This window comes from Sphaeramia orbicularis, chromosome 5, assembly GCF_902148855.1.
Source record: "Sphaeramia orbicularis chromosome 5, fSphaOr1.1, whole genome shotgun sequence".
NCBI classification, from domain to species: Eukaryota; Metazoa; Chordata; class Actinopteri; order Kurtiformes; family Apogonidae; genus Sphaeramia; species Sphaeramia orbicularis.
The window spans coordinates 37,828,846-37,856,559 of record NC_043961.1 but is presented as its reverse complement, the minus strand read 5'-3'; the positions used below and the strand labels follow the sequence as shown (position 1 = coordinate 37,856,559).

At 36.2% G+C, this 27,714-nt stretch overlaps 1 protein-coding gene across 2 annotated transcripts in view; it reads left to right on the top strand.

Moving 5' to 3' along the window:
* ripor3 (RIPOR family member 3) overlaps positions 1-27,714 on the top strand; it is an 88,387-nt gene that overhangs the window by 46,561 nt on the left and 14,112 nt on the right. For both annotated transcript variants that reach the window (XR_003935498.1, XM_030135314.1), the window contains exons 8-16: positions 7,295-7,358; positions 7,440-7,483; positions 11,945-12,070; positions 12,738-12,883; positions 15,706-15,832; positions 17,113-17,261; positions 20,724-20,948; positions 21,205-21,304; positions 24,712-24,969. Coding sequence is in view for 1 of the 2 variants with exons in the window: in XM_030135314.1 (XP_029991174.1) it covers positions 7,295-7,358; positions 7,440-7,483; positions 11,945-12,070; positions 12,738-12,883; positions 15,706-15,832; positions 17,113-17,261; positions 20,724-20,948; positions 21,205-21,304; positions 24,712-24,969 (1,239 nt within the window). In the remaining variant the exon portion in view is untranslated. The remainder of the gene's footprint in view (positions 1-7,294; positions 7,359-7,439; positions 7,484-11,944; positions 12,071-12,737; positions 12,884-15,705; positions 15,833-17,112; positions 17,262-20,723; positions 20,949-21,204; positions 21,305-24,711; positions 24,970-27,714) is intronic.

The window sequence follows — 27,714 nt, the reverse complement described above, 5'->3', positions numbered from 1 at the left end:
AAATATCTCTGTTTTATGGAACTGTTATCCTTTTTAAAAAAAAAGCTTAATAGAAAAAAAGTTACTACTGATTTTATCGATTGTACTTTTTACACAATAACCATAGCTTGAATTTAACGCTAAAAATTATATGTAAAAAAATTTGAAAATGTTTTCAATCTGATGATTATATAGATGATTCTTAAGTTTCAAATATTAGATTTTCATTATTTTGTAAATATTATTGGTATTTATGAGTTTGAAAATTTTTGTGTTACCACAAAAATACCAATTTTTAATTTTCAAGTTACTTATAATTCAGATATTTCAGCCAAACTTTCAGAAAGTAGTGATCTTTTGATACATTTTAGGTGATGCATACAATGGTAAAGAGTCGTCCATGTGTTACTATGGCAACCTGTCCACGTGTTACCACATTCTCATGTCAATAAAACACAGACTTTTCAATATTTTACTCCAAATGTTTTTTCAGCATAGCTGAACATAATCTCTAAAAGGTTTTGTCGTACTTGATATCAATTTCTGTTGAGGACCACATGTTTTGAATGTTTTTTGTAAAGCTTAAAAAACTGATGTCCCTTTCAAGTCCACATGTTACCGAGCAGTAATTTGACATTTTTCACCTAAAAATTTTATCTCCCCAAATGTTGTTCTACGTAATGTTAAAGTGCTTATAAATACCTACTCGAAATGTGTCCACATGTTACTGCTTGATCATACCCGGAAGTAAATATGGAGGGACGCAGAATTGTGACGTGTCACATTTCAGTGACATTAAGGTCAGATAAATGCAACCTGGCTGTTCAGACTGAAGCCTCATAGCAAACTATCAGATACCTATCTGATTTAGGACCACATATGAAAGTGGCCTGGGTTGGATTTGAAAAAATCGGATTCGTACTGTTCAAGCTGTCTGTAAGAGATCAGACACAGGTCACATATGGGCAAAAACATTGGATTTGGGCCAAATTTGCCTGCAGTCTGAACATAGCCTTTGTTTTCTCCTGTGCAGTGAATGTGTCTAGTAGCATAAACCAAATTCCAGTCCGGTCTCTGTGTGAAATACGGAAGCTCAGCATTCAGAATCTGCGTCTTCATTCAGACCAGCTGTGTTATCAGAGTGCAACACATTTACCTCACTGTTATCACAACTCAAGAGAAAGCATTTGCAGATTCTGTTAATTAATAACTGCACAGGATAATTAGTATGTTATCTTAGATTATAAGGCTCAGATGTTTGGGAAAAAGAAAATTCATCTTGTTATCTCAAGATTCCACCCTCCTTTCTATGCCTTCAGTGCAGCACTTTTAGACACCACCTAAGTTACTATTAAATCAATGTGGAAACATTAATCCATAAAGCCCCAGTGCTGCTTTTGTGGCAGTCCCAAATACATTTTTCTCTATTTTTAACCTTTCTTAAGTGATTTATCACCATTTACTCTTATATTATGCTCTGTATTTTGCATTTTTAAATGAAAATCAGGTATTTTCCTATATTTAATGTTAAGATTATGTAGATGTTCATTAAAGCTCAGATTAAAGTTGAGGGTTATTATATCCAAAAACAGAAAACTGAAGAAAAAGATTATTTTTTCTGCAAAATATATTAATAACTAAACATAAAATAAGTGTGTCCATCCACTGTCATTGATCCAACTCCATGGATTTCTCTGGTGAATCAATGTTGTAGAAGATGACGGTGTTTCCACGTTCACTACAGAGCCTCTGAACGTCCAATTGGGTCATATCTGATGACCATGAAAAGATGAAAAACTACATTTTACACCAATTATTTACATGGATTGATAGGATTAATGGAACAACAGGTAATAAACATTTTATACCTGTGATTGATTTTTGTCACCGGTGGGTGTTTGGGTTTTTATGGGTTAAAACTAACTAAATAACATTTCCCAAATCTAATCGTGTGTCCCCAATGAATCTTGGATGTTACTTTTTATATGCTCTATCTTAACCAACTTTTGTATACAGCTATGGTGAAAATATTGTCCAGTTGTAAGTTTTTTTTTTATTGAAAAATTAAAACTATTCTTAAAGGAGGACCCCTAATCCCCTCACTTATGTTCCTTAATCTTTTTGGAAAATATTTGAGGAAATCCCTGGAATTCCGACAGCTTCAAAACTCCCTGAAAACCTTCCTGATTGGTGGAAGAAATGTAACATTGATTTCTCAAGATCATTAGCATAAGATGTCAAGGTGTTACCTGTGTATACTACAGAGGCCACCCTGATCTCAAACATAAGGAGGATATGAGGAGACAACCTTTCTGTGACACACCTTTTTGTGTGAAAATGGGTTCAGTATCTCAAGATAACAAAGCTCATTTTCACACCACAGTAAAAGAAAAGAAGCTTTTTAGTCCAACAGTTCAAAGGTCAGATGGACTTTGGTAATCTGTAGTGCTATAACTTCAAAACAGTTGAAGATATGAATATAATTACTATTGCCAATAGATATATAGAATTCACATATGGGCTTTCATTTGGTGCCATGACCTTTGACCTTCAGTGACCTTGAAAGGTCAAACAAATGTCAATTAATGTCTTTATATATGCTGTTGGACTACAGGACCCTTGGCCCTACTTTTGTTCTATAAAGATGAGTCAGTGCATGTCTGTTGACCTTTTTTATATGAGTATGTTTGTGTTTTCCTTACAGTCCTCTACTGTACTTCTACTGTGCATCACACCTTTCAGCAGGTGACATTCCACTGTCAGTTTCTCCCTTCCCATTCAGAAAGTAGCAGCAGGTGTGGCTGTTATTGGTTCTCATTTCAAAATGTCATATATCAGTATTATTAACCTCAAATGCATGAGTTTCTTACTCAAACTGATCCTGAATTGTACTTGATGCAGTGTACACATGCAACCGTTGGTGCTGGTGTCTAATTCAGTATTTAAATAGATACAAAAAACCTAAGCATGATGCAGAAAAAAACTGTGATTTTAGGATTACATATGAATTTATCTGCAGTCAATTTTAGTTTTGCGGAAAAAATATGTTTAGTTTCATCAGTGATTTGTTTTTCTTTAATTTCCCTGATCCATTGTACAACAGGGCACAGGCAATTCAGCACAGCATACCAATATAAAACCTAGAAAAATACAGACTGATTTTGATTATTTTTAATAAAGAACAAAGATATGACGACTGTAACATTTAAGGGTTCAAACCAGCAATGTACAATGACTAGTTTTAGTTTTCATATCTACAATTTGCTAATAATGCTTCTCAAGTGGTACAGTCTGTAGGGGTTTGAATAAAGAACATTTATTTGAATTGGAGTATTTTCTCTGTTATTTTTGTTGAATGCTCTTATGTTTTAATTCACATCACTTCCTGGTGAGGTTATATAAATGTTGTGAAACAGCGTCATGTTTCACCAACTGCCAGTGTTCAGAGGTGAGCATGTGCACAGCAGACAGAGGTCACACAAGGCTGAAACACAACTAAACACCGTCACACATGACATCATGTCACGTGTGATGGATGAGTCAGTGTACATCCTTTTCTGCTAAAAACAACTCCAGTGCTCTCATACATAGGCTGTTTTGTTTCACACATCAACTTTTAAATTCATATTTTTACCTCCACCAAGGAACAGCAGAGGTTATGTTTTCATCAGGGTTTGTCTGTTTGTTTGTTTGTTTGTTTGTTTGTCTGTTAGCAAGATAACTCAAAATGTTATGGAAGGATTTTGATGAAATTTTAAGAAAAAGTTGATACTGGCACAAGGAACAAATGATTAAATTTTGGTGGTGATCGGGGGGGGGGGGGGGGGGGCGGAATTGATATCTATCTATCTATCTATCTATCTATCTATCTATCTATCTGTCTGTCTGTCTGTCTGTCTGTCTGTCTGTCTGTCTGTCTATCTATCTATCTATCTATCTATCTATCTATCTATCTATCTATCTATCTATCTATCTATCTATCTATCTATCTATCTATCTATCTGTCTGTCTGTCTGTCTGTCTGTCTGTCTGTCTGTCTATCTGTCTATCTGTCTGTCTGTCTGTCTGTCTGTCTCTCTCTCACCTCAGTTCCCTTTGAACACAAACACTCACTAGACTGTCCTTCAAAGGCAGACCTGGAGGATATTTCAGAGCCTGCACTTACTGCAGTAAAGAAGCTGAATCACTACTGCAACTGTTATTACACAAGTATGTGTACCTCTACCGAAACCAATAATGTGAGGACTTTTACTGCCTCTGATGAAGTAACATTTAGTTTTGAGGTTAGAATACATAGTATGTTTAACCCATAAGGACCCAAATATCCACCAGCATCCAAAAGCATCTACCTATCTAAACTGTTTAATACCTGTTGATCCATTAATCCTATCAATACATGTAAATAATCAATGTAAAAAACAGTTTTTCATCTTGTCATGGTCATCAGATATGATCCATTTGGATGTTCAGAGGCTCCGTAGTAAACTTGGAAACACCGTCATCTTCTACAACATTGATTCACCAGTAAAACCTATGGAGTTGGATCAATGGCAGTAGATGGAGACATTTTGTTTATGTTTCAGTTAATGATATATTTTACTGAAAACGCCACTTTAAGTTGTCTCTGTTTTTAATTTAATAGCCCTCAAATGTAATCTCAGCATGATGATTAAAGTACATGATCAATGAATGAAATGTCAGAAAATACCTGATTTCCACTGGAAAAAATGCAAAATAGAGAGGATAATATTGTGATAAATGGTGATAAATCCCTTAAGAATGGTTCAACCTAGAGAAAAATTCATTTGGGAACTGCCGCAAAAATAGTACTGGGTTTTTATGGGTTAATTAAACTTCATGGTGATAATGTTTCTAGAATTTTTGGTGTTTTGGGTAAGTTAAATTGTAATTGTGTGTAATTGGGATTTGGCTGCAGTTCACAGTGTGCATGTTATCCCTGGCCAGTCAAACTGTTACAGCAGCATTAAAATTCCCGATGTGTTCAAAACTAGTCACAAAAAGATACATGTATCATTAGCAGATACAGTTTTGGCAGAAGAAAATCCAACAAAACACTTAACTCAGACTCTGGATTGAAAGTGTCTGTGGTCACAGAAAACCCAGTTGATGGTATTACAGAGAATGTCAAATGTTCTCAAATGCCTGGCTGTTATCAACATATTAAAACTAGACTTTTGGTTGTAAATTATCAGAATGTAAATCAGTAGGAGGGCTGGAATCTGCAGTGAGTGATGTTTTCTGAGGAGTTTTAGTGTCTGTAGCCACTGGATAAGGGTCATTAAAGGCCAACAGAGGACTCTTTCATACTGTCTTTCCTTCTGTCTCCTGTCTGTCTGCTGAACTACAACATTTACACTCGTCTTCTCAAACCCAGCAGATTGTGTTCCAACACATGCTCACACAAGAGTCAGCACATCTGGCCTCAACATTACGTGTGTTCCCATGGACCTTATTATTCATTAATAATGCAAATAGTTGTCCAGTCACAGAAAAAAATACCACTTCAATTAACTGATTGATCAGGTTGAGAAACCTTTCAATAGGGATAATCCGGTCAATAAAAATGAGCACTTGGGAACTATGTAAACCTGTGTTTTTCAACCTTGGGGTCGGGACCTCATGTGGGGTCGCCTGGAATTCAAATGGGGTCGCCTGAAATTTCGAGTAATCGATAAAAAAAACCAAACAACTTACTAATAAAAAATATATGATGAGTTGAGAGAGACAATCCCCATCCATAAAAGACATGACAATCTCTGAAGCTGAAACTGCAGCACTGTGGTACTGTTTCTGTCAAATGTTCATTCTGGTCGGTTTCAGATGCTGCAGCTCTTTCATAATTCATAGTTTGAGTTATTGTTGGTTCAGTATTCATTGTCAGCCTTGTAAATCCAAGCTGGACTGACTGTACATATCCTGACCAAGGAAAATCAAATTCTCACTTTGTGCAGTAATCTACACCTGGCTTTTCTGCCTCCGTCCATAATAATATACATTACATAGACTAAATGTCGTCTAAAATTAATGTTTATTTGCAACATAGTACAGCAAACTATTACATGATCAAAAACAAATTACTTTTAGCAAAAAAAATCTTCGTTTTGAATGTCTGGGGTTGCCAGAAATTTGTGATGTTAAAATGGGGTCACGAGCCAAAAAAGGTTGGGAACCACTGATGTCAACACTGACACTCACTTCCTCCAACACACACTCACTGCACTAAGGAGCTTAGTGATAGGATGCACATGCGGGGCAAGAACTGTAGATGGACTGTAGGAAAAGCAGACATGCAACTATCTAAAGGAAGCTGGTACTAGAGTTCTGAGACTAAACATTCCAGGTACTTTGGGTGGAAATGTGGTTTTCGGTTGGAGGACTGGTCAGTATCATAATGTCAGAATTCAGCTTTAACCCTTTGTAGGACACTCACTGAAATACTCCAAAATTAAATATTTTAACCTTCATGTGTTATTGGACATCATCATCTACCTCTTCGTTGGTTGCTGTGACAACAGTCTCCCTCCTCTTGCCACAAAACATCCCAGCAGCACTTCCCAAAAAGTAAACATGCAATAAAACACCTGTTATAAGGTCATAAACTGACAAAAAGGACTCATATTCACTATTTACAGTTTCAAATGTCTATAAAATCTGTCTGAATCACTGTATAATGTTATAAAAACCAACATGCCTCTGGACCTCACTGAGGCATGGGATTGGACTCATATTTAATGTTTGTGGAAATTACCAAAAATGGTCACTTGCCCAAATAAAGGGTTAAACTGTCTTTCCCAATCTTTCACCTTTAAACCTATAGGATATTGGAAATATGTACAGCGAGTGACTCAGAGAATTCATATTTAATAAATGGCTCAAATGATGGGCCACAAACTTTCAGAAATTCCAAGTCTTCTCTCCTGGTGCCACCTGAGCTGCCAGAGACTGAAGCCCAAATCACTGCAGGGAAAATACTGCTGGCACTCCTTCATGATGTGTGGCTCATTGTGAGAGCTGCTTTGAATGAGAAATGCCAATAATTAAGGCCACCTGTTTCATTCTGTTGAATACATCACAAGTTTATTTTGTGACAAGTGTACAGTATTTGCTTTTCTTACATTAAATGCCCAACAGCTTTAATACCAATGTGATAATGAACCTTTCTCTGGCCAGAAAATAGGCTTCTATCAGTCAGTATCACAACTGGTTAAGGAAAATTAGAACCAGCGGAGCACTCACAACAGATTTGTGTAATCTGTCTGAACTTTCACTCAAACCAAACTTCTACTCTCTGCAGGACATGGCCGTTATGGAAGGAGAGCTGGAAATCCTCCTTGGAGAGCTACACATCAAAATGAAAGGTTCACACATATAAAACTGTCCCACAGTGCTTCTCAGCCCACAACTCTCCCCTCATGTTTAACATGTGTTTTCCCTTGCAGGACTGATCGGCTTCGCTCGTCTCTGCCCAGGAGACCAGTATGAGGTGAGTCTTCTTTAAATCACTTATGAAAACCTCTTTTATTATGCCATTGCTTCTGTGTGATGTCATCCTTTATAAACCCTATGGGGGGGGGGGCTATAAGTGTATACCAGGAATGTTGTCCGTCAGTCTGAGGTTTTTGTCGACAACAGGGGTGGCCAGCCCTGGTCCTGGAGAGCCACTATCCTACATGTTTAGATGTTTCCCTCTTCCAGAAAAACTACAGAATGTGTGGGCACAGACAACTCACATGTTTACAAGGAGGCTCTAGTGGAGGTTGTTAGAGATATTTTAGTACATTGTTATGTTGCTACATACATGTTGTATGAGGAAATTCACAGTATCTCCAGTTTGATATTAAAAGTGGGACAGTCTTTGTATTTAGACCTACGTAACTCACAGACACAGTGTTTTTTTTTTTTTTTTTTTAATCTTTGAAAAGGAATCCTGTGGAAAGTGTCAAACTGTCCTCTCTGATCTGACTTTCTTTCCATCCCATTATTTATTTATTTCCATCCCATCATTACAGAGCATCCCCTACTTCATGAGAGCAGTTTTGTTGGTGCAATTATATTTCTGCAATTTTTCATTTGAAGAACATTGTTTCATAGCAGCATCAGGCTTGGATATGTAAAGTTTTAAAATGAACACTTTTTTTTATAATTCAAAATTTTTATTGCATTTTTCTTTACATTTTTAACATTACTACAGCAATGCTCATCCAACTGATAGACAAAACAGAACAAGACAAAACAAACCCAAATATAGGGACAGGCTATTTGGCAGATATTAATAGACCTTTACATGAGAAAAGCAGGCATCTATGTATATTGCAGTACCATCCTTAATCTTGACAGGGTTGGGTCAAATTCCCCAGATATACATGTCCTGAAACCATCCCAGTGTTTGTTAACTGTGTCACTTGTCCGCTCAGTTTCCCCAGGATCTTCTCGTATGCAGCTGTTTCTGTCATTTGAATCTTTCACATATTCAGTGTGGGAGTGTCACATTCCTTCCATCACCTCAAAATCCTTCTGGCACAGGTCATCATGCCGGTTTGAATAATTCTAAATAAAAATGTATCTACATGTGGCACTTCTGTCCCCCAGTAGACATAATCTTGGAGACCTGGGTAGTTCACATTTCAACCATCTACTCATACACTTGAGGACATCCTTCCATAGGGGGCAGACCATGGGACACTCCTCAAATGAAGACTTTACGTGGATTGATCATTATAAATGCACTTCCACTTCATTTGTACATGAATGAGTCTGTTGCCAGGCTGTTTTGGTCCATGTGCCGTTACCAGTTCTTTAACTTCCACCCAGTGAACCATGTCTTCAGAGACTTTTTGCCGGTCCTCTGAGACTTATTACTCCAGTACTTATCTAGCGCACAGGTGTCAAACATGCGGCCCAGGGGCCAAATCCAGCCCGCCAAAGGGTCCAGTCTGGCCCCTGGGATGAATTTGTGAAATGCAAAAATTACACTGAAGATATTAATTATTTTAGTTCAGGTTCCACATTCAGACCAATTTAATCTCCAATGGGTCGGATCAGTCAAATACGATCATAACAACATATAAATACTCATAACTCCAAATTTTTCCCCTTTGTAAATGTAAACATTTTCATGCCATTTTACTGTATTTACACTAAAACAAACTAACATTTCACAAAAACATGAATAACCTCAACAAATATGAACATTTTGAAATGTCTAAAGTGTAATTTTAACAATATTGTGCCTGTTATTAAATGTTTAGTGTATTTGTAAATCCACTGTGATCTGTATGTTCTAATGTACATGTGTAAATGATAAACTGAGACAGAATATTGTTAAAATTGCACTTAGTTTTCTTAAGAAATTTCAGTTTTTTCATGTAATTCACATTGTTTTAAAGGATAGTTGGTAAATGTAAACCTTTTCATCGCATAATTTTACTTTTTTTGCTCTAAAACATAGAGGAAAGTTTGGAGTTGGCATTTTTTATATATTATTATGCTATTATTTCACTAGTTTATTTCAGTTAATGAATGAATGAATGTTTATTTCAGTTAAATACAAAACACATACATATTTAAAAAAAACAAACAAACATAAAATTAACACAATTTGTAACTGGAAAAGGAAGAAGCTGAAGCCAGAGGCTAGTACGGCCCACTTCACATCAAATTTGGCTTAATGTGGCCCCTGAACTAAAATGAGTTTGACACTCCTGATCTAGCATTAATCATTTTCATTGGAATTTGTGGTTTAATGGTTACAGCAATTTAGAACAGGTATGATCTGTCTGGTAACAGCAGAAGACATGGACTCAACTGTACATATAAACATAATGTAAATGTTAAATATAGTGTAAAATTCTGTTGAGAGTTACTGCCCTATAATTTAGATTAGATTGTCTTTGTGTAAAATGTATTACATACATGTTTATGTTTGAAAGTACTCCGATATTATAACTGCACAAGGTCATTTGACTTTGAAAAAGTAGGTCAAGGTCACCTATTTTCAGTAGGCTTCTGCTTAATGCCAAGATGCATCCTCAGTATAAATTTGGTGCAGATATCTCAATGTGTTCTTCAGATAATGTGATTATGTTGTTGAATGGACAGACAGATGGACAGACAGACAGACGACAAAGCGATTACAATACCCCTTCGGCCAGAAGTTGGCCAAGGGGTACGAATGGAAATGATGAAGGGAAACTTTTTGCTAATTTTACAAATCATCATCAACATTTTTTCAAGCTCTTTTATAGTGCACATCAGCTACATGATATATATATATATAAGATTTTAAAAATGCAGAGTCATTTATAATTCAAGCAAGAGAAAAGACTTATGGACATTTTGGTGATGAAGAGTCAAAGACACTTGGAATCAGCCAGTCTACCAGGAGAAAACACAGACTAGCTTCACCAAAACCCAGAAAACACTTATTAACGTACATCACAGGGCAGCTGTGTGTTTGGGTCGTCCAGTAACCAGAGGGTTAGTGGTTCGAATGTTGCTCCATCAAAGGCTTCGTGCAGATGTGGCCCAAATCCAATTTTTCTGCCCATATGTGACCTGTATCCAATCCGTTAAAGACAGTTTGAACAGTACAAATCCGACCAGGCCACTTTCATATGTGGTCCTAAATCTGCTACATATCTAATATTTTGTAATGCGACTTCAGTCTGAACGGCCAGGTCGCATTTATCTGACCTTTACATCATTGAAATGTGACAAATGTCACAATTCTGTGTTCCACTGTATTTCCCTCCATAAAAACAGTGCATGCCTAATAAAACAATTTTGGAAGGATATACACCAAAATATAGAATATATACTTAATGTCACTTTACCTTTTGAATTTGCCACCTTTATTATGGGAAAAACTGAAATTTTAGTGAACAATGCCTACTTATGTAAAATTTTAATAACTGCAAGCAAAAAGGCTGTGACCAGGCACTGGCTCCAACCTGAACCGCCTAATCTGGAAAAACGGGTAGATATTGTGAATGAAATTTACCAGATGGAAAGACTAACCTTCTCCCTTCGGTTACAAATGAACAAATTTTCAAATCTATGGTCAAAGTGGATATTTTTTGTTTACACTTACCAAACACAATCTGTTGGAACCCTAAATGTACAAGAAATGACAAAATAATGACAATGTATCTGGAATCGTCTTGTTTTTTGTTTTTCTTTTGAGAGAGGAGGTCAAAGTCTCTTGGTCTTTCGTGTGTGTTTTCTTTATGTAACAATGCATCCATTGTTCACTGTTCAATTGTTTTGTTTATTATTAACAAAAAAAAAGAAAAACTGAAATGTTGAGAATGGAAAGCTTGGTCATTGCTCACATACTTGTTGCGTGACCACAATTTAATTTCAATGTATGCTGAAATCCTCTCAATATTTCTAAATAAAAATCTAAAAAAAAACAAAAAAAAAAAAAAACAGTGCATGCCTGCATGTTCATGTATTCCATCAGGACTTCTTTTGTGCATGCGGGTCACTTTAGGGTTGCATTCATTTCATTCTCAAAACTGATAGAAGTCGCATTTGATGTGTAATATGAACGAGCACACAAAAAAATGGGATTTCACCAAAAAATCTGAACTGTGCATTGAGACCTGCTGTCTGAATGTAGTCTAAGTCATGTGCTGTTGTGTCCTTGGGCAAGACATTTCACCAGTGTCACTCACACTGGTGTATGAATGTGTGTGAATGTTTGGTAGTGGTCAGAGATAGAATAGATTGGAAAGGATTCCAGTCTATTATTATTATATATTATTATTTCCAAAGCTGTATTTTTTAAATTCTGCATTTTCAGAATCATATATGAATTTTAGTTACATACAGTGTGAACATGTTTTTATAAATCTTTTATTAGACTTTGTACCACAATGTTTTCAAACTTCTGGGGTAATTATTGACTGTGTTGTTGGTGATGTCTGGATTATGATGCGGCCAGGTGGTGGTGCGTTTGGGCCGCCAGCGTTGGAGGATCAGAGGGAAGATTGAATCAGATGACACACAGTCCTGGGATGTAGAGGACATGGTCTTCCTCCCCCATATACACCACAACTTTGAGATCAAGGTTAGAAAAAACATTTAAATACCAACAGAATGTGTGTGTTATGTGTGAATCTTATTACAGATGTGGAAATGTACCATCATACCAATGATCTTTCATTTATATTTCTGGACGAATGATCTTTAACATGTAAATCAGTAAAATGCATCATACTCATTAATGCTGCACTAAATATCCAAAAACATCATAATAAAATGCTGACAGGTACCTTTTTTTTACATGTCTACATGTCTATTTATGTTTTATATTATTGTTAAAATAAACAAAACTATGAGTAACAACAGGCAGGTGGGTCTTTATTAGTGTTAAGCAGTGTAAGGGAAACTCTGAAAGCATATCTGTACAAACTACAAATGAGTGGGAGATTAGGAAATTGGCCCTTGAGAGACATCTGGAGAAGTTCAGCTTTGTAAAACTTTGAAAAAAAAAAACAGCTCATATTTTGCAGGCAAAAATGTAAATTGACAGTGTAGTCAGTGAGTCGTTACACACTGAGGTATAAAGTTACCCTTTAACACCAACAGATGTTCTCTTGTAATGTTAACCATAGTGATACACACACACGCGCACACACACACACACACACACACACCAAGAAGCAGATGGACCACCTGAGATTACCCCATTACACCAAAACACACACATTTCAACACTGACTACCTTCTCTCAGGTAACGGAGGCAAAGGGCTTGGGCTGGCTGCTGGTTGGTATGGTAACATGTGCAAGTGCAGACTTCTTTGTAGCAAGGCCTCAGCTGATGTTGGTGGACATCACTGAACTGGGAACCATCAAACTGCAACTCGAAGTCACCTGGAAGTAAGAGCAACACAACACTAATAAACATATATAGTGTACAACACAGCTGAAACACCCACTGAATGACTCCTTACACAGAAGTCATGAGTTCATGCATGACGTCCACATTTGTGACACAGTTTAAACTCACTCTCCAAAGGATTATAAAGGCAATATTCTCCAAACCACATGGGGGCAGTCTCATTAAACCCTAAGCAAAACAGTGAAGACAGTATCATCTTAGTTTTAGAATCTGGACTGGTCTGGGATCTCATAAAGTCAATATGGTTGCCGGTGATGGTCATGTCCTAAATGCTTCAGGAATATCTGTAAAAAACTTCTACTCAAGAAGGCTGAGCCAGGTGAAAAAAATATTAGTGTGTAGAGGAAAGTGTGTTGAACAAATATCTGCTTTAAAAAATGCAATATGATGTAAAATATAGCTTGTACACCCTGAAACCAACTGTCCACACGTGTATGCCATGCATCAAAGGACTACTATAAATATATAACAAATAACCCAACAATTAACCTTAACCCAACAATTAAATGGAATGATATACTAAATGACTCATTGATAAGTTTCAGGCATCTTTATATGTCACATAACTGTTAATATCTTTGGGTATAAAGCAATAATCCTTCAACAGCTCAACTCAAACTAGCAGGTGTCATATCAGCACAGCTTTATGCTGTTGGACTCCTCTGATGCATCAAGTATTCAGACCACCAGGAGGATTCTCCCTCTAAACATGTCAAATCAGTTTTTTATCTCCTTTATGTGTTTGTACATCCCATAAAAACATTAAAATCTCGTAATGTTGCATTTTTTTTTGTCCAAGGCTATTTATTGATTTTTAACGTTTTTACCCCTTTGTTGCATGGTGTCCACATATGTGGACACTTAAATATCTTCTTAATAAAACCATACTTTAAAAAAAAAAAATCAAAATGCAATTCAACTTTAGCCTAATTTTGAGTAATAAAATCAATCTCAATGAAATTTAAATGCTTGTTTTCATAATTCATGCATGAAAGGGTTTTAAAATAATTCACATTTTGTTCATGACAGGATAGAAAATAGTAATATTTCTTTAAAAGAAAGAAACAAAGATCTAATGAGAGAACAGGTGTGGATAACTTAATTAAATTTCATGTCATTTCATTTCCATGGCATGGGAATGAAAAGGATGAATGAATGTACTTTATTGTGAAATATGAGTACTTCCACGTGACATTAGGTGTTGAAAAGCAGAGGCCCTGATGACATGTAGCCCCTCCACCTGCCTGTGGAAACACTAGAATGTGATGTTTCACATGAATGACATGTGCAGCTGCTCCATTAACCCACTGCAGTGGTTCTAAAATACTGCCATCATTTCAAGAGAAGGTAGAATGAAGATATGACCCCACCTGTGAGTAACCAACAAAAACAATATCAACAATTTCATAGGTTTCATCCACATCATAAGTGGACACCACATTAATGTAAAAGTTGAAAAATTCCTTTAACAAAGTTCTATGAGATATTTTATCTTTCCAAGTTACTCTTTAACTTACTTTTCTTGTAAAACCTCTACTGTTCACACATCCTGCCTCCTCTGTGTTGGCCCTGCTGTATTTCCATCCTAACCAGCTGTTGTGAAGCAGCTGACTGAACTCAAACACAAACACACACTCTCTGCTGTGCCCTTACACCATGACAGATCCCATTTCAGAGTTTAGACAAGCCAGGTGGAGGACATTTCATGGATGTTCTCTGGAGAGATGAAAAGCACACAACAAAAAACTGTTCTCCCTGAGAATCCCACACTGACAGGCAGTGAGTCACATGTGGAACAGTGGAAACACGTGCCACTGCTGTGCTGCCTCATTTGAACTTCAGGTATACCTACAATCTGATGTGTGTTGGCTGGAAGCTCACTCTGAAGGTAGAAAATGGGAATAACAGTACTGTAACCCCAGCACGGATGCACGTTAAAAAGCAATAAAATACATTTGATTCAATGGAATCACGGATCATTTCTTTCAGTCATTAACCAGAAAGACTCCCCTGAACTGTCGAACTTACTTGCAATGATATATTATTGCAACATTTCAATACTAGACCTTAATGAGGCAAATTATTTAGGAGAAAAATGTTTTACCCAGTTCCCTTCATAAATATTTTGACCTGGTTCATCATAATTTTCATGGTTTAACCCATAAAGACCCAAACAGCCACTGGAGACTAAAAGCATCGACTGATCTAAACTGTTTAATACCTGTTGATCCGCTAATCCTATCAATCCATCTAAATAACTGGTGTAAAATACAGTTTATTGTCTTTCTATGGTTATCAGATCTGACCCATTTGGACATTCAGAGGCTCCAAAGTTACCATGGAAACACAGTCATCTTATTGATTCACCAATAAAACCCATGGAGTTGGAGCAATGACAGTGGATGGAGAAGCTTGGTTTATGCTCAATTAATGCTATATTTTGTTGAAAAAGTTACTTTTTGTTCAGTTTTCTCTGTTTCTGATATAATAACCCTCAACTTTAATCTGAGCTTTTATGATCACCTACATGGTTAGTAAATTAAATATAGGAAAGTACATGATTTACACTGAAAAAAACACAAAATAAGGAGGATAATATTACAATCAATGATGATACATCACTTAAGAAAGGTTAAATATAGAGAAAAATTCTTTATGGGTCTTTATGGTTTAAAATGTGTCAGTTAGATGTAGTATTTCATATATTAACATACCTGAGTTAGTGTTTGAGTTTATCAGCTAGTTTACTTCTATGTAATGTAAGTCGTATCTAATGTGAATGTGTATTTTTGTCCTGTAGTCCGTTTGACAGCACTGAGAAGATGAAGCCCCTGTCCGTCAGCAAACAGTCGGTGTCGAGCAGAAAGGGTTCAGTCTACAGCTGGACAGCCACCAGCAGCCCCTCCTTCACTGAAAAATACTTTATAGTGAGTAGACTTGACTTTTTTTTTTTTTTTAATGAACTAGCTCTGTGTACCTTGACTGTAAAAAACACAATCATCACAATGTTTCGATATCTTTGTAAATGATGCTTCATAATATCAATATTTGAAACACACATAGTTATAGTTTTTCAGCTTTACTGGTACATTTTTCATGGTTGTCAGTGACTGTTCAAGAGTCTTAGGACACCTTTATCTTTGCTGTTTTTCCAGGGCTGCAATGAGCAGCATAGTATTCATTTATTAGTCTTTCTTCAGATACAACAAGAAAATACAGCAACTATGTGCAGTATTTAAAGGGGTCATATTTTGCTAAACCCCCTTTTATTAGTCTATGGAACATTTATTTGTATACCTATATTTACTGCCTACCTTTAGATCACAGGTGTCAAACATGCGGCCCGGGGGCCAAAAATGACCCGTCAAAGGGTCCATTCTGGCCCATGGGATGAAAGTGCAAAAATTAACCTGAACAGTCAAGGTTGTCCAAATCATTTTGGTTCTGGTTCCACATACAGACCAATGTGATCTACAGTAAAAAATAACCACACAATAACCCATAAATAATGACAACGACAAATTTTCTTTGTGAAAAATTATGTGGAAAAAATTTAAGTGAAAGAAATAACATTCCACTGTGAAAATATTTACATTTACAAAACTATTCTTTCACAATAAAATGCAAATAAATAAAAACAAAGGTGAACAACACAAAATGTGCAATTTTAATAATATTCTGCCTGTTACTAAATGTTTTGTGCATTTATGGATCCACTGTGATCTGTAGTTGTTAATAATAAGAGATGTAATATTGTAGAAATTGTTCAAATTTTAGTTCCAAACTCCAAAATTTTAACAATATTCTGCCTTTTACCAAATGTTTATGTAACACTCTGTGTAAATGTACATGTAGAAATAATAAGTCAAGGCATAATATTGTTAAAATTGCACAATTTTTCAAATTAAATTTCTGTTTTTTCAGGTTATTCACGTCTTTTTTGTAAAATGTAAATATTTTCATAATTTAATTGTTTTGGTTTTTTTTGCACTAAAACAAAAAGAAACAACTTGGATTTGTCATTATTTATAGGTTATTAAGTCATTATTTGACTGGTCTGGCCTGCTTGAGATCAAATTGGGCTAAATATGGCCCCTGAACCAAAATGAGTTCGACACCCCTGCTCTAGATTATGTAGTATATAATAATAGTCTCCTTTTCTTTTTCCTCTGTGTTTCATGTTATCTATTGTCCTCTCTACTTTCAGTCCATGGTGCATGAGCTGCAGGATCGAGAGGGCTCCCTCCCATCACTAGTGTCTAAGAGTCGTCCCAACAGAGGAGGTGTATCTCTCCTCAGCTACCTGTCTGACCCTTCACACACCTCCGTCAGCCAGCAGAGCATCAATACTCCCATGTGTGTAGTTACAGCTGGACATTCAAGAAAGAAAATGAATGACAATAGGTTTATAATGAAAACTATGAGCTTAAAAACTTTGAGTGCTGAGAGATGAAATGCTGCTGAGTTGTCCTAAACAAGGGCTACATGTGTTAAAGTAAAACAATGAGTTCAGGCCAGAAAACACTGCAAAAAGTTAAGTGTGACAAGTCTAAATTGTGCGTAGATATGGATTAGGAACAAATAATGGGTTTTTGAAAGCTGTAATTTAACAACATGTTAACACCCAAAATGCCAAGCTCTAGGCCTGCCCTAGACATTAAAACAGTGGTTCTCAAACTTTTTACAGTGGAGTACCCCCTGAAATACATATTTTTTAACCAAGTACCCCCAACTCTTGCTTCGGCATTTTTGAAAAAATGAAGCAAAATTTGTTCCTGTGCCAAAGGTGTCTGTTTTTAATTTTCAAAACTTTTTAAACAACATATATTTAACTTAATATATTAAAAATAACAAATCTTTCTTAGTAAATTTTGTGTGCAAAATATAAACTGGAATGTGCCCTCTTTTACTGATGAGAAAAATAAATAAATTGGTCATTAATGAATAAAGGAACATTTTATCAACAAAAAATAATTATTGAATTTCTCAGACAAACTAATCTTGAATAATATGAAATAGAAATGTTCTTAAAATGTGTGTTGTTCGCATTATCGCTGCCTCACTTTAACAACAAATCCATAGTTTTACCGGACACTCGCTTGACAAGTCACATTGAGTCAAACTATTCTGACCTCGGGGGTAAGGGGGCCTCAGAGTTTGTAAAAATGCTGAAATGGAATAAGGTCAGTAGTGTCAATTTTATTATAGGAATGTATTTATTGTCTTTTATATTTCAGCATTAATTCTCATTATTTATTTTGTGTTCAGTACATGATGACTTATCCATGTTATAAAAGCCAAGTGGCCTCTGTGTTTGTGTGTGTGTGTGTCTGGGGATTCACACAAAGTCCAGAAAGAGCTGAGTGCTGTAGTTTGGCATACTTATGTATTTTTGGTTAAGAAAGACACTAGCAAAAATGGCAAATTGATAGGACCAATATTTTGGGAGATATTAGTAATTTTGGAATACAATAGCCTTATAATCACCAGAACACTTTGGCGGTGACTGCTGGATAAATATGGTACAGCATGCACAAATACACAACAGCATAAAAACTACCACATCTAGAACCTGTGGGTCCCCATGGGTCAACGCGCTAGTTTAATGTATTTTTCCCCAAAAATGTCAAGTACCACCCAGGCTTCTTCCAAGTACCCCTGGGGGAATGCATACCCCTATTTGAGAAAGACTGCATTAAAAGCTACTATACTAACCCAGTCACTACGTATTTTAAAACAATTTAAAAAAGATCTTGGTATCCAGACCGCGTCTATTCATTCCCCTATTATGAATAACCACCTTTTTCAACCATCCTGGGTGGATAAAGGCTTCCAGACCTGGCATGATAAGGGCATTCACAGAATCAAAGACCTGTACATAGATCATACATTTGCTAGTTTTGAACAGCTTTCTAAAAAATATTGTTTAAGTAATTCTCATTTTTATCGCTATTTACAAATCAGGGACTTTGTACGAAAGAAATTTTCCAAATCTACCCCCTCTTTCCAGTTTGGATAATGTCCTAGAGGTCAATACAATGGACAAGGGCAGAGTGTCAGTGATTTATGCTCGGATTTTGGAGACTCTGAGTCCGTCCGTATCTCACCTCCGTGAACAGTGGGAAAGTGACATAGGGATGCCACTCTCAGACAAGGAGTGGGACATGGCACTTCTTAGGGTCCATTCCTCCTCCATTTGTTCACGACATTCATTAATTCAATTCAAGATTTTACATAGATTGCGCTTCTCTAAAGTCAAACTTGCAAAAACATTCCCTGACATTAACCCTATCTGCGACAGATGCAAGTAAGCCCCAGCAACAGTATACCACATGCTATGGTCCTGCTCCAAACTGACCCCTTTCTGGAACTCTTTTTTTGATTTTATTTCTAAGGCATATGGGTGCCGTATTCAGCCATCTCCTCTTACTGCTATTTTCGGTCTCATTTCATGCACGGACGACTCAGTTCCTTCAGTTAACCTACAAAAAGTTGTGGCCTTTGCATCTTTACTAGCTAGACGTACCATTCTCTTCAAATGGAAGGACTCATCACCTCCAACACACGATCACTGGATTAGAGACGTCATGCTTAATATAAAGTTAGAAAAAATTAGGTGCAAAATAACTCTATCAATAAATTTTACAAAATATGGGAGCCTCTTTTACACTGCGTGAATTTGTTGCCTGGCCTGGAACTTTAAAAACATTTTAGGTGTTTATATTATTATTGACCTGTTTTGTTTATTTATTTTCTCTCCTCCTTTAATGGTACCAGAATGCACTGTCTTGACTGTCTTTATGTATTATAAATACATTGCTTGAAATTATAAATGTCATACTTGTGAAATGAAAAGTTTTATAAATGTTGAAAAGTTCTATAAATAAAGTTTAAAAAAAAAAAAAAAAAAAAGCTACTATACTGATTAGGCTATAGGAGTCAAACATGCGGCCCGGGGGACAAAACCAGCCCGCCAAAGGTTTCAATCCGGCCCACGAGATGAATTTACAAAGTGCAAAATGCAAAAATCACCCAGAGGATATTAACAGTCAAGGGCATCAAACTCAAAAATAACAGCATAATAACCTAAAAATAGTGACGCCAAATTTTCTTCTTGGTTTAATGTGAGAAAAATAATATGAAATCATGCCTGCAAATACTGGCAACACCATTTTTTTCTCTTTGATTTATTGCAAAGAACATTAAATTGTGATATCCTTTAACAATAAAATGTCAATAACCTGAACAAATATGAACAACCTGAAATGTTTAAAGAAAAATAAATGCAATTTTAACAATATTCTGCCTGTTTTGTGTCTTTGTAGGTCTGATCTGTAATGCACATGTAGAAATGATAAATTGAGGCAGAATATTGATCAAATTGTACTTCTTTTTCTTCAGAAATGTCAGTTTTTTCCAGTTATTCACATCTTTTTTTTTTTTTTTTGGATAGAAATAGTTTCATCATTTAATGTTATTTTTTGCACTAAAAAATTTGGAGTTGTCATTATTTATAGGCTGTTATGCTATTATTTGACGGGTCCAGCCCACTGGAGATCAAACTGGGCTGAATATGGCCCCTGAAAGAAAATGAGTTCGACACCCCTGGATTAGGCTTTTCTACTGAATTTTACAGTTATAATATGCCTAGTATCTTAAAAACTATAAAAGATAATTTCGGCCAAGCACTCAGTTTAAAGTTTGAACAGCTGAAACTGCGAGCAAACAGATTTGAGCAAGTAAATAATTAACACTTAAAAGAACTGAATTTCCCATCAATCCCATATAAAAGTAGCGATTATCTTTTTTTTTTTTCAGCCTCACACGGATGCATAGCTATCCCTCCAGTCCCAGTCCAGGCACCAGTGTGGGAGGAAGCCAAACTCAGCTGTCCTTGGAGGAGGAGGACGAGTCATTGAAGGTCAGCTCTGAGACAGAGAGGAAGAAGATGATGGATGAGAAGGATGAAGAAGAGGAGGAGTGGGGAGGGATGTTGGTGACACCGGCAGGGAGTAAGACAGGCTCCTTGTTGCTGTTAGAGAGGTGAGCCCTTTGATGTCATTTCTCTGGTTTCAGTATTCATACAGAGTTACTAAAAGCATGTGTTAAATACAGAATTCAGAAACAGACCCTCAGTTAATGACAGATATAAAATACCAAACCTGCTCCTGAATGCAGGTTTAGAAAAATCACATTTGTAGTAGAGCTTGAAATATATTTACATAATTTATTTTGTTTGCATTGAGATTTTTTTTTTTATTTTGTATTAAAAAAGATCAAATATTTGCTCCTGCATCAGATCCAGTACCCCAGACATCCTGAGGAAGAACACAACTGGAGATTCAGATCCAGAGATGCACAGTCTGGTCCTGGAAGAGGACAACTCTGTCACTGTACAGGTAGGAGGGACCGCACCCCCTTAGTGCCCTTCAGAGCTTAGCATTCGGAACAACCCATTCGCAGTGATAACTATGAGCTGTCTCTGTTTTGTGGTTGAACAACGTGAGATTTCATCAAACTTTTGTATCTGATGCTAAATATACAATATTTTCTCATTGTTTGAAGATTCAAATTCTTTACTAAAGTGAAAGTACTGATACAATAATTGTCATTTGTTTGTCGCATCATTGTCCTGTGAGAACCATGAATCTGTCAAAAGTTCACTTATCATGAGTTCAGGAAAACAAGCCTGTTTTCAGCTTTGGAACAGAGGCTTTTCCAGCAAATTCAACAGGCTGTATAGTTGTATACTGTTAGCCTCATAGCATAATTGAGTAAGTCATACACTGTATGGACAAAAGTAGTGGGACCTGTTGAATTCAGGTGTTTCTTTCTTTTTTGGAACTGATTTTTTATGTGATGTGAAATAAACTGTGGCCAATTCAGCTTATTTGTACCAACACTTTTTATGAACTTGCAGGTGAACAGTCTTGTTTACAGTGTACAGTCATACAACCTTTTTCCAGGTCCTTTTTGATTCCTGCTCTCTGATTGGCTACACAGCATGTCTGTCTTTCTATTGTCCAGTACCTTGTTATTTGACATAAACACAAACCCAAGAAACACCAAGGAGATTTATAATATATACAGTTACATTTGTTTCATGTTATTTTAAAGTCTTTTCTTTTCTTTGTAAATATCAGTCAGTGTCTTATATTTGTACAACATATTTCTCATAGTCCATTCCTCACCTTTTCTTCATTAATCACCTTTTCTTCATTAAAGTAAAATCTTTTGAAAATATGCTGTGAGTGAGTCCTTTTGCCCATTTTTCCAAAGCACTTACAACTTTCAAAATCTAACAGTCATTCACAATTTACTGCATGTTATAATTCTGCTAAAACACCTTCTTCTCTACCATCTAGTACAGGCGTACATTGAAATTACCGTAATGACCCAAAAAGGCCTATAAAGCACAGCATCTCAGGTTTCAGAAACTGTTGGAATTTTTCCCAATTGCACAAACAGTGAAAGAGTTACAGCCATCCAACTGCATATGCGCAGGCTGTGTCAGCAATGACACGTCAGGTTTTATAGAGTTAAACTTCAACCTGCATTCAACATTAGCAAAAGTACTTTACAAGTGAAAAACAAAAAAAAAAAAGAGGGGGAGTGACTAGAGCTTTGGCATTACCTGTATTAATAATGACTGTCTTTTAACAAACCAGTCTGTTTTCAGCTTTAGCCTTACTGTGATTTTCTCCATGATAAACACATTTTTTACCCTGTCTCTCCCAAGGTTATAATAGTTTTGGATTTTTCATTATAGTTTAGTTTTATTTAGTTTTGACTTTTTTTCTCTCTAATTCAGTTAGTTTTAATTCATTTTTAGAGCAGGTTTGCTAGTTTTTATTAGTTTTAATTTTTTTTGTAAATGCTTAGTTTTTGTTTAGTTCTAGTATTAATTTTAGTTTTGTCGTATCTTTTATCTTCTTTGCCGTCATAGTCATATAAATCCCAGACAGGACTCTGCTTTCTCCCAACTTTAGTCTCCATGTTTCCAGGTAAAATGGGGACAAGAAGATGACTCTAAATGACAAGTGACGAGAAGTGACAGACCATATGGTGCTGTTAGCTAAAATTGCTAGAGCGAAATAAATCGATTTCGTATCAATCCGACATTGACAAAGATTAAAACGAAGGGAATTTTATCTGTAATTTTATCCGTTTTAGTTAGTTTTGTAAGCGCACAGTACAGTTTCAGTTAGTTATCATTTTTTTCTTTTAATGATAGTTTTTATTTATTTCAGTTAACGAAAATGTTTTTCCAATTCTAGTTTTCGTCATTTCGTTAGTTCTCGTTAACGATAATAACCTTGGTCTCTCCATGGTTTTATGTTGGGAGGCTGTGGTTTTAACCAGGAAGCTGTTATCTTTTTCGCTATCAGAAGCAGGATTCTCAGTAAAGATTTTGAATATTTATCTGTTGTATTATCTGCAATTATACCCAGAATGTAACATGCTGGTTCCAAAGGAAAATAATACCCAAAATCTGTTTAATCTCCCTTTGCACGTTCTTCCAGAAATCCTGTATTTTTGGGCAGTCCCAGAATATATGAGTGAAGTCACCCACCGTTCCACAGTCCCTCCAGCATAGTTCAGATGTAGTACTGTGCTTCACCGTAATAAATGGAGTGTTGAAATAACACATTTTCACCTTCCAACAAATTCCCTCCACACTGGACTATTAGTTTATGTCCCACTCCCATTTTTTTAATATCCATACTGTTATCATTGGATTCATGTTGTAGTTCTTTATACTGTAGATTTATGATATAACCCCTTTTTTGACTCGTCCTCTGAGAGTAACAATAACACTCCCTCTAGTTTAGATGGTGTCTTACAAATATTGTCCCATTCCGTTGGTGTTTCTGTCGACAATCTCTTAGCTGTCAAGTCATGAGCTGGTAAGTTAAATTCTTTTTGAAGTTGTGTGAATGACGCCATGGTTTGTCCCTTAAACATTTGATCAATATATATATATTACCACCCTTTAGCTCATTTCTTAAATCCTGAATCCATGATAGATGGTAGAAAGTCTGGGTTCTTTGCTATTGTAGCAGCCCTGCCTACATGATTTGACAGTTTCAGCTTCTTTCGTACTTCTGACCAAATTCTCATTGTTCCCTGATCCACTCGTTACCCATCCCGAGTCTCTTCGGAGCCTTTTCGTTTAGGTGTTCAGGTGTTTCTTTTCTGACAATGATGACAAATATCATAATATAGTGTTATATTGGGATAAATATCATTGTGTTGGTGAGTTTGGGTTTAATTGTTATCTTTGCTTCCAAAATGCCACAGAGATGGTTTTGATTTAATTTCTCTCAACACTGATTTCATTGTTTTCTTTATATATTTTTTTTATTATTATTTTATTATTTTTTTATCCATGACTATGATTTTAAATGTTCTCCCTCTAAGTTTGTAAAATATTTTTAGTGTTCTGAATGTAACTAATAATTTTCTATCACAACTCACTACTTTCTTTGCATCTCACTCAAGAAAAATCTCCCATTAAGATTTTATAAATATTGATGTTTATAAACTATATAGACAAAAATATTGAAACACATCATGGCTATTAATAATCAATATGATATTTATCCCAATATAAAACTATATTATGAAATTTGTTATTGTTTTGTATCCCAGACCCCTGTTAGAAAAGAAAAAACGGAATTTAACGTGTCCCAATACTTTTGTCCATATAGTGTATAACTTAGGCAATTATGCTACGAGGCTAACAATATGCAAATGTTGATCTACTCTGTCTTTATTACCTCTGCCATTGTCCCATTTCTTCCAGGACACCTCAGCCTGTCAGTCAGATTCCCCCACTGCCCTGCCTCCTTCTCCGTCTCCACCGATAGCTCCGTCCTTGTCCGTCCCCACTGCTCCACCCCTGGGGACACTCGCAGTGAGTGGAGCCCAACGCAGGGCTCTGGCCCTCAGACTGGGAGCTCTGGTAGCAGAGCTGGAGAAAACATTACAGAGCCAGAGCTACTCTGAGAAGGAGCTGAGAGGCCTGGAGCACCAGGTCCACCACCTGTCCACCATCCTGAAGGTACCTGTGATCTGAACACACACATAAGGTGGTCCCTTTGTGTAGAAAAGGGGACACACCAAATAAATAAAACCTAGTCTCTTCTAAAAAGTGCAGGGGACAAAATTTATCAAATATTATATCATATCAAATATGTCTTTATGTCTTCAATCTATTCTTGTATTTTATACTTTTTATTTTGGTTTCTATTTGTTCTTCTGTACAGCACTTTGGTCCACTGTGGTTGTTTTAAGGTGCTTTACAAAAGAAGTAGAGAGAGAGAGCTTAATTGTTAATCTTCCTCTGTAAGTCACTTTGGAAAATAGCGTCTGCCAAATGTATACACTGAACAAAAATATAAACGTACCACTTTTGTTTTTGCTCCCATTTGTCATGAGCTGAACTTAAAGATCTAAAACTTTTTCTGTGTACACACAAGGTTTATTTCTCTCAAATATTGTTCACAAATCTGTCTAAATTTGTGTTAGTGAACACTTCTTCTTTGCTGAGATAATCCATCCACCTCACAGGTGTGGCATATCAAGATGCTGATTAGACAGCAGGATTTTTGCACAAGTGTGCCTTAGGCTGGCCACAATAAAAGGCCACTCCAAAATGTGCAGTTTTATCACACAGCACAATACCACAGATGTCACAAGTTTTGAGGGAATATGCAATTGGCATGCTGACTTCAGGAATCTCCACCAGAGCTTTTGCCTGTGAATTGAATGTTCATTTCTCTACCATAAGCCATCTCCAAAGCTGTTTCACAGAATTCATGAAGAAGACTGTGCGAGGAAAATGGTGGTCACACCAAATACTGACTGGTTTTCTGACCCCCCTGGACCACCCAATACAGTAAAAGTGCACATTTTAGAGTGGCCTTTTATTGTGGCCAGCCTAAGTCACACCTGTGCAAGAATCCTGCTGTCTAATCAGCATCTTGATAAGCCACACCTGTGAGGTGGATGGATTATCTCAGCAAAGGACAAAGGAGAAGTGCTCACTAACACAGATTTAGACAAATTTATGAACAATATTTGAGAGAAATAGGCCTTTTGTGTACATAGAAAAAGTTTTAGATCTTTGATTTCAGCTCATGAAAAATGGGAGCAAAAACAAAAGTGGTGTGTTTATATTTTTGTTCAGTGTACATGTAGATGTACAATCAACCATTAGTTTCCAAGGTAAATGATACTGTGTACACCGTAAAAACTGACGCATTGTTTTTGCTTTTGCCAACATTTGCCAACTACTTTTTTGAAGTTCAACCAGTTTCTTGAAATTTCAAGCTGAGACAATTTAATTTAATTTCAATTGTAAGTAAAAAATATGCAGCACCTACAATACATTACTTTAAAAATTGTGTTCCGGCAAATTTAACGTTAATTAAACTTAAATAAATTTAATACATTTTTATAAACACTCAAAAAAATGGATCATTGATTTAATGATTTTTTTTGTTTTTTTTTAACATGTTTCACATTATCATAGTTATGCCTGCTTACTCTTCCTGTGTACATACACCCGCACCATACCAGAAAGTATTTAATGATAATCTAAAACTCTGTTCTTAGATCCTTACAGAATCTCAACCCTTCCGTTCTGTCATGATTCCTTACTTTAAGTTTCCCAGAGCACTCAGGCTCCACAGGTGTGCTGAAGTGTAATCAGTCAGAACACCTGTCCTTCAAGCAGCCATTTTGAAACATCATGACTCAATGCTGTTTGTCAACATGTGTTCTTGTCTGTTCCGTTCTCACTTTCTCGTGAAACGTCATCAGTTGCGCCCCAAGTACTGTTCCAATTGCAAGTTCGCATAAACCAAGAACGCATGGAATACCTGGATGTTGTTCTTGTCAGCTAGCTTAAACCAAGAATGCACTGGTTGGTGACTTATGTAGACTTGGCTGGAAAATAATTCCCAAGATGCAGTTCGTGCCGGCTTGAGTGGGACCCAGGTGGCTGTGCCCGGCTAAACCAATGACATATGTTACAGTTTTGAAAATAAACAAAATGTGTAAATGACATGTAAATACTAGTACAAATGTATTGAAATCAAATTGAGTGACATTGTGGTGATTTGAGGGAAATACATTATGGAGCAGATGGTGTAAACACAGCAGAGACAGGGAGGAAAGTTCACAATTACACAGCCGTTCCAGTTCCAGATAGACTTGGGTTCTTGGGGAGTACGTTCTCTGGGACCGTTCTTTCCAAGACCGTACTCACCGAGTTCGCACGACTCTACTCTGAGTTCTTGGTATTGAGAAACAGTCCATGTGACCTTGCTCATTCTGCCTGCTTCTGGATAGGAGTGGTAGAAAACAAACAACTTGTGCCTTGGGTATTACAGCAAAATCATGGTAATTTAGGTAAAAACAAACTTTAACAAATGAAAATCATTACTTGTGTTACTGTGTCGTGTGCAAGTCTGCTCAATGATGATCCAGTTTTTCCTCCATGTGTATCTTACATGCGGCTGCAGGAGAATAAACAAGATGGCTGACCTCTGTGGGCTAGTTATGACCTTTTACTTTCCATAAAAGTAATTAACAGGCCAACTATGAAATCTATTTTATTGTGAAGTTTTATCAACTTAGTTTCTTGGGGAAAAATATTAAGTTACGTAAACAATTGCAATTTTTAATTACTTAAAATTCAAATAAGTAATAAAATCAAATTTAAGTTATTGGGAAATTTTTCTTTAAATTTCTGTAAAATTTTAAGTTGTATGGACAATGCTTCTGAAACACTTTTTATAGT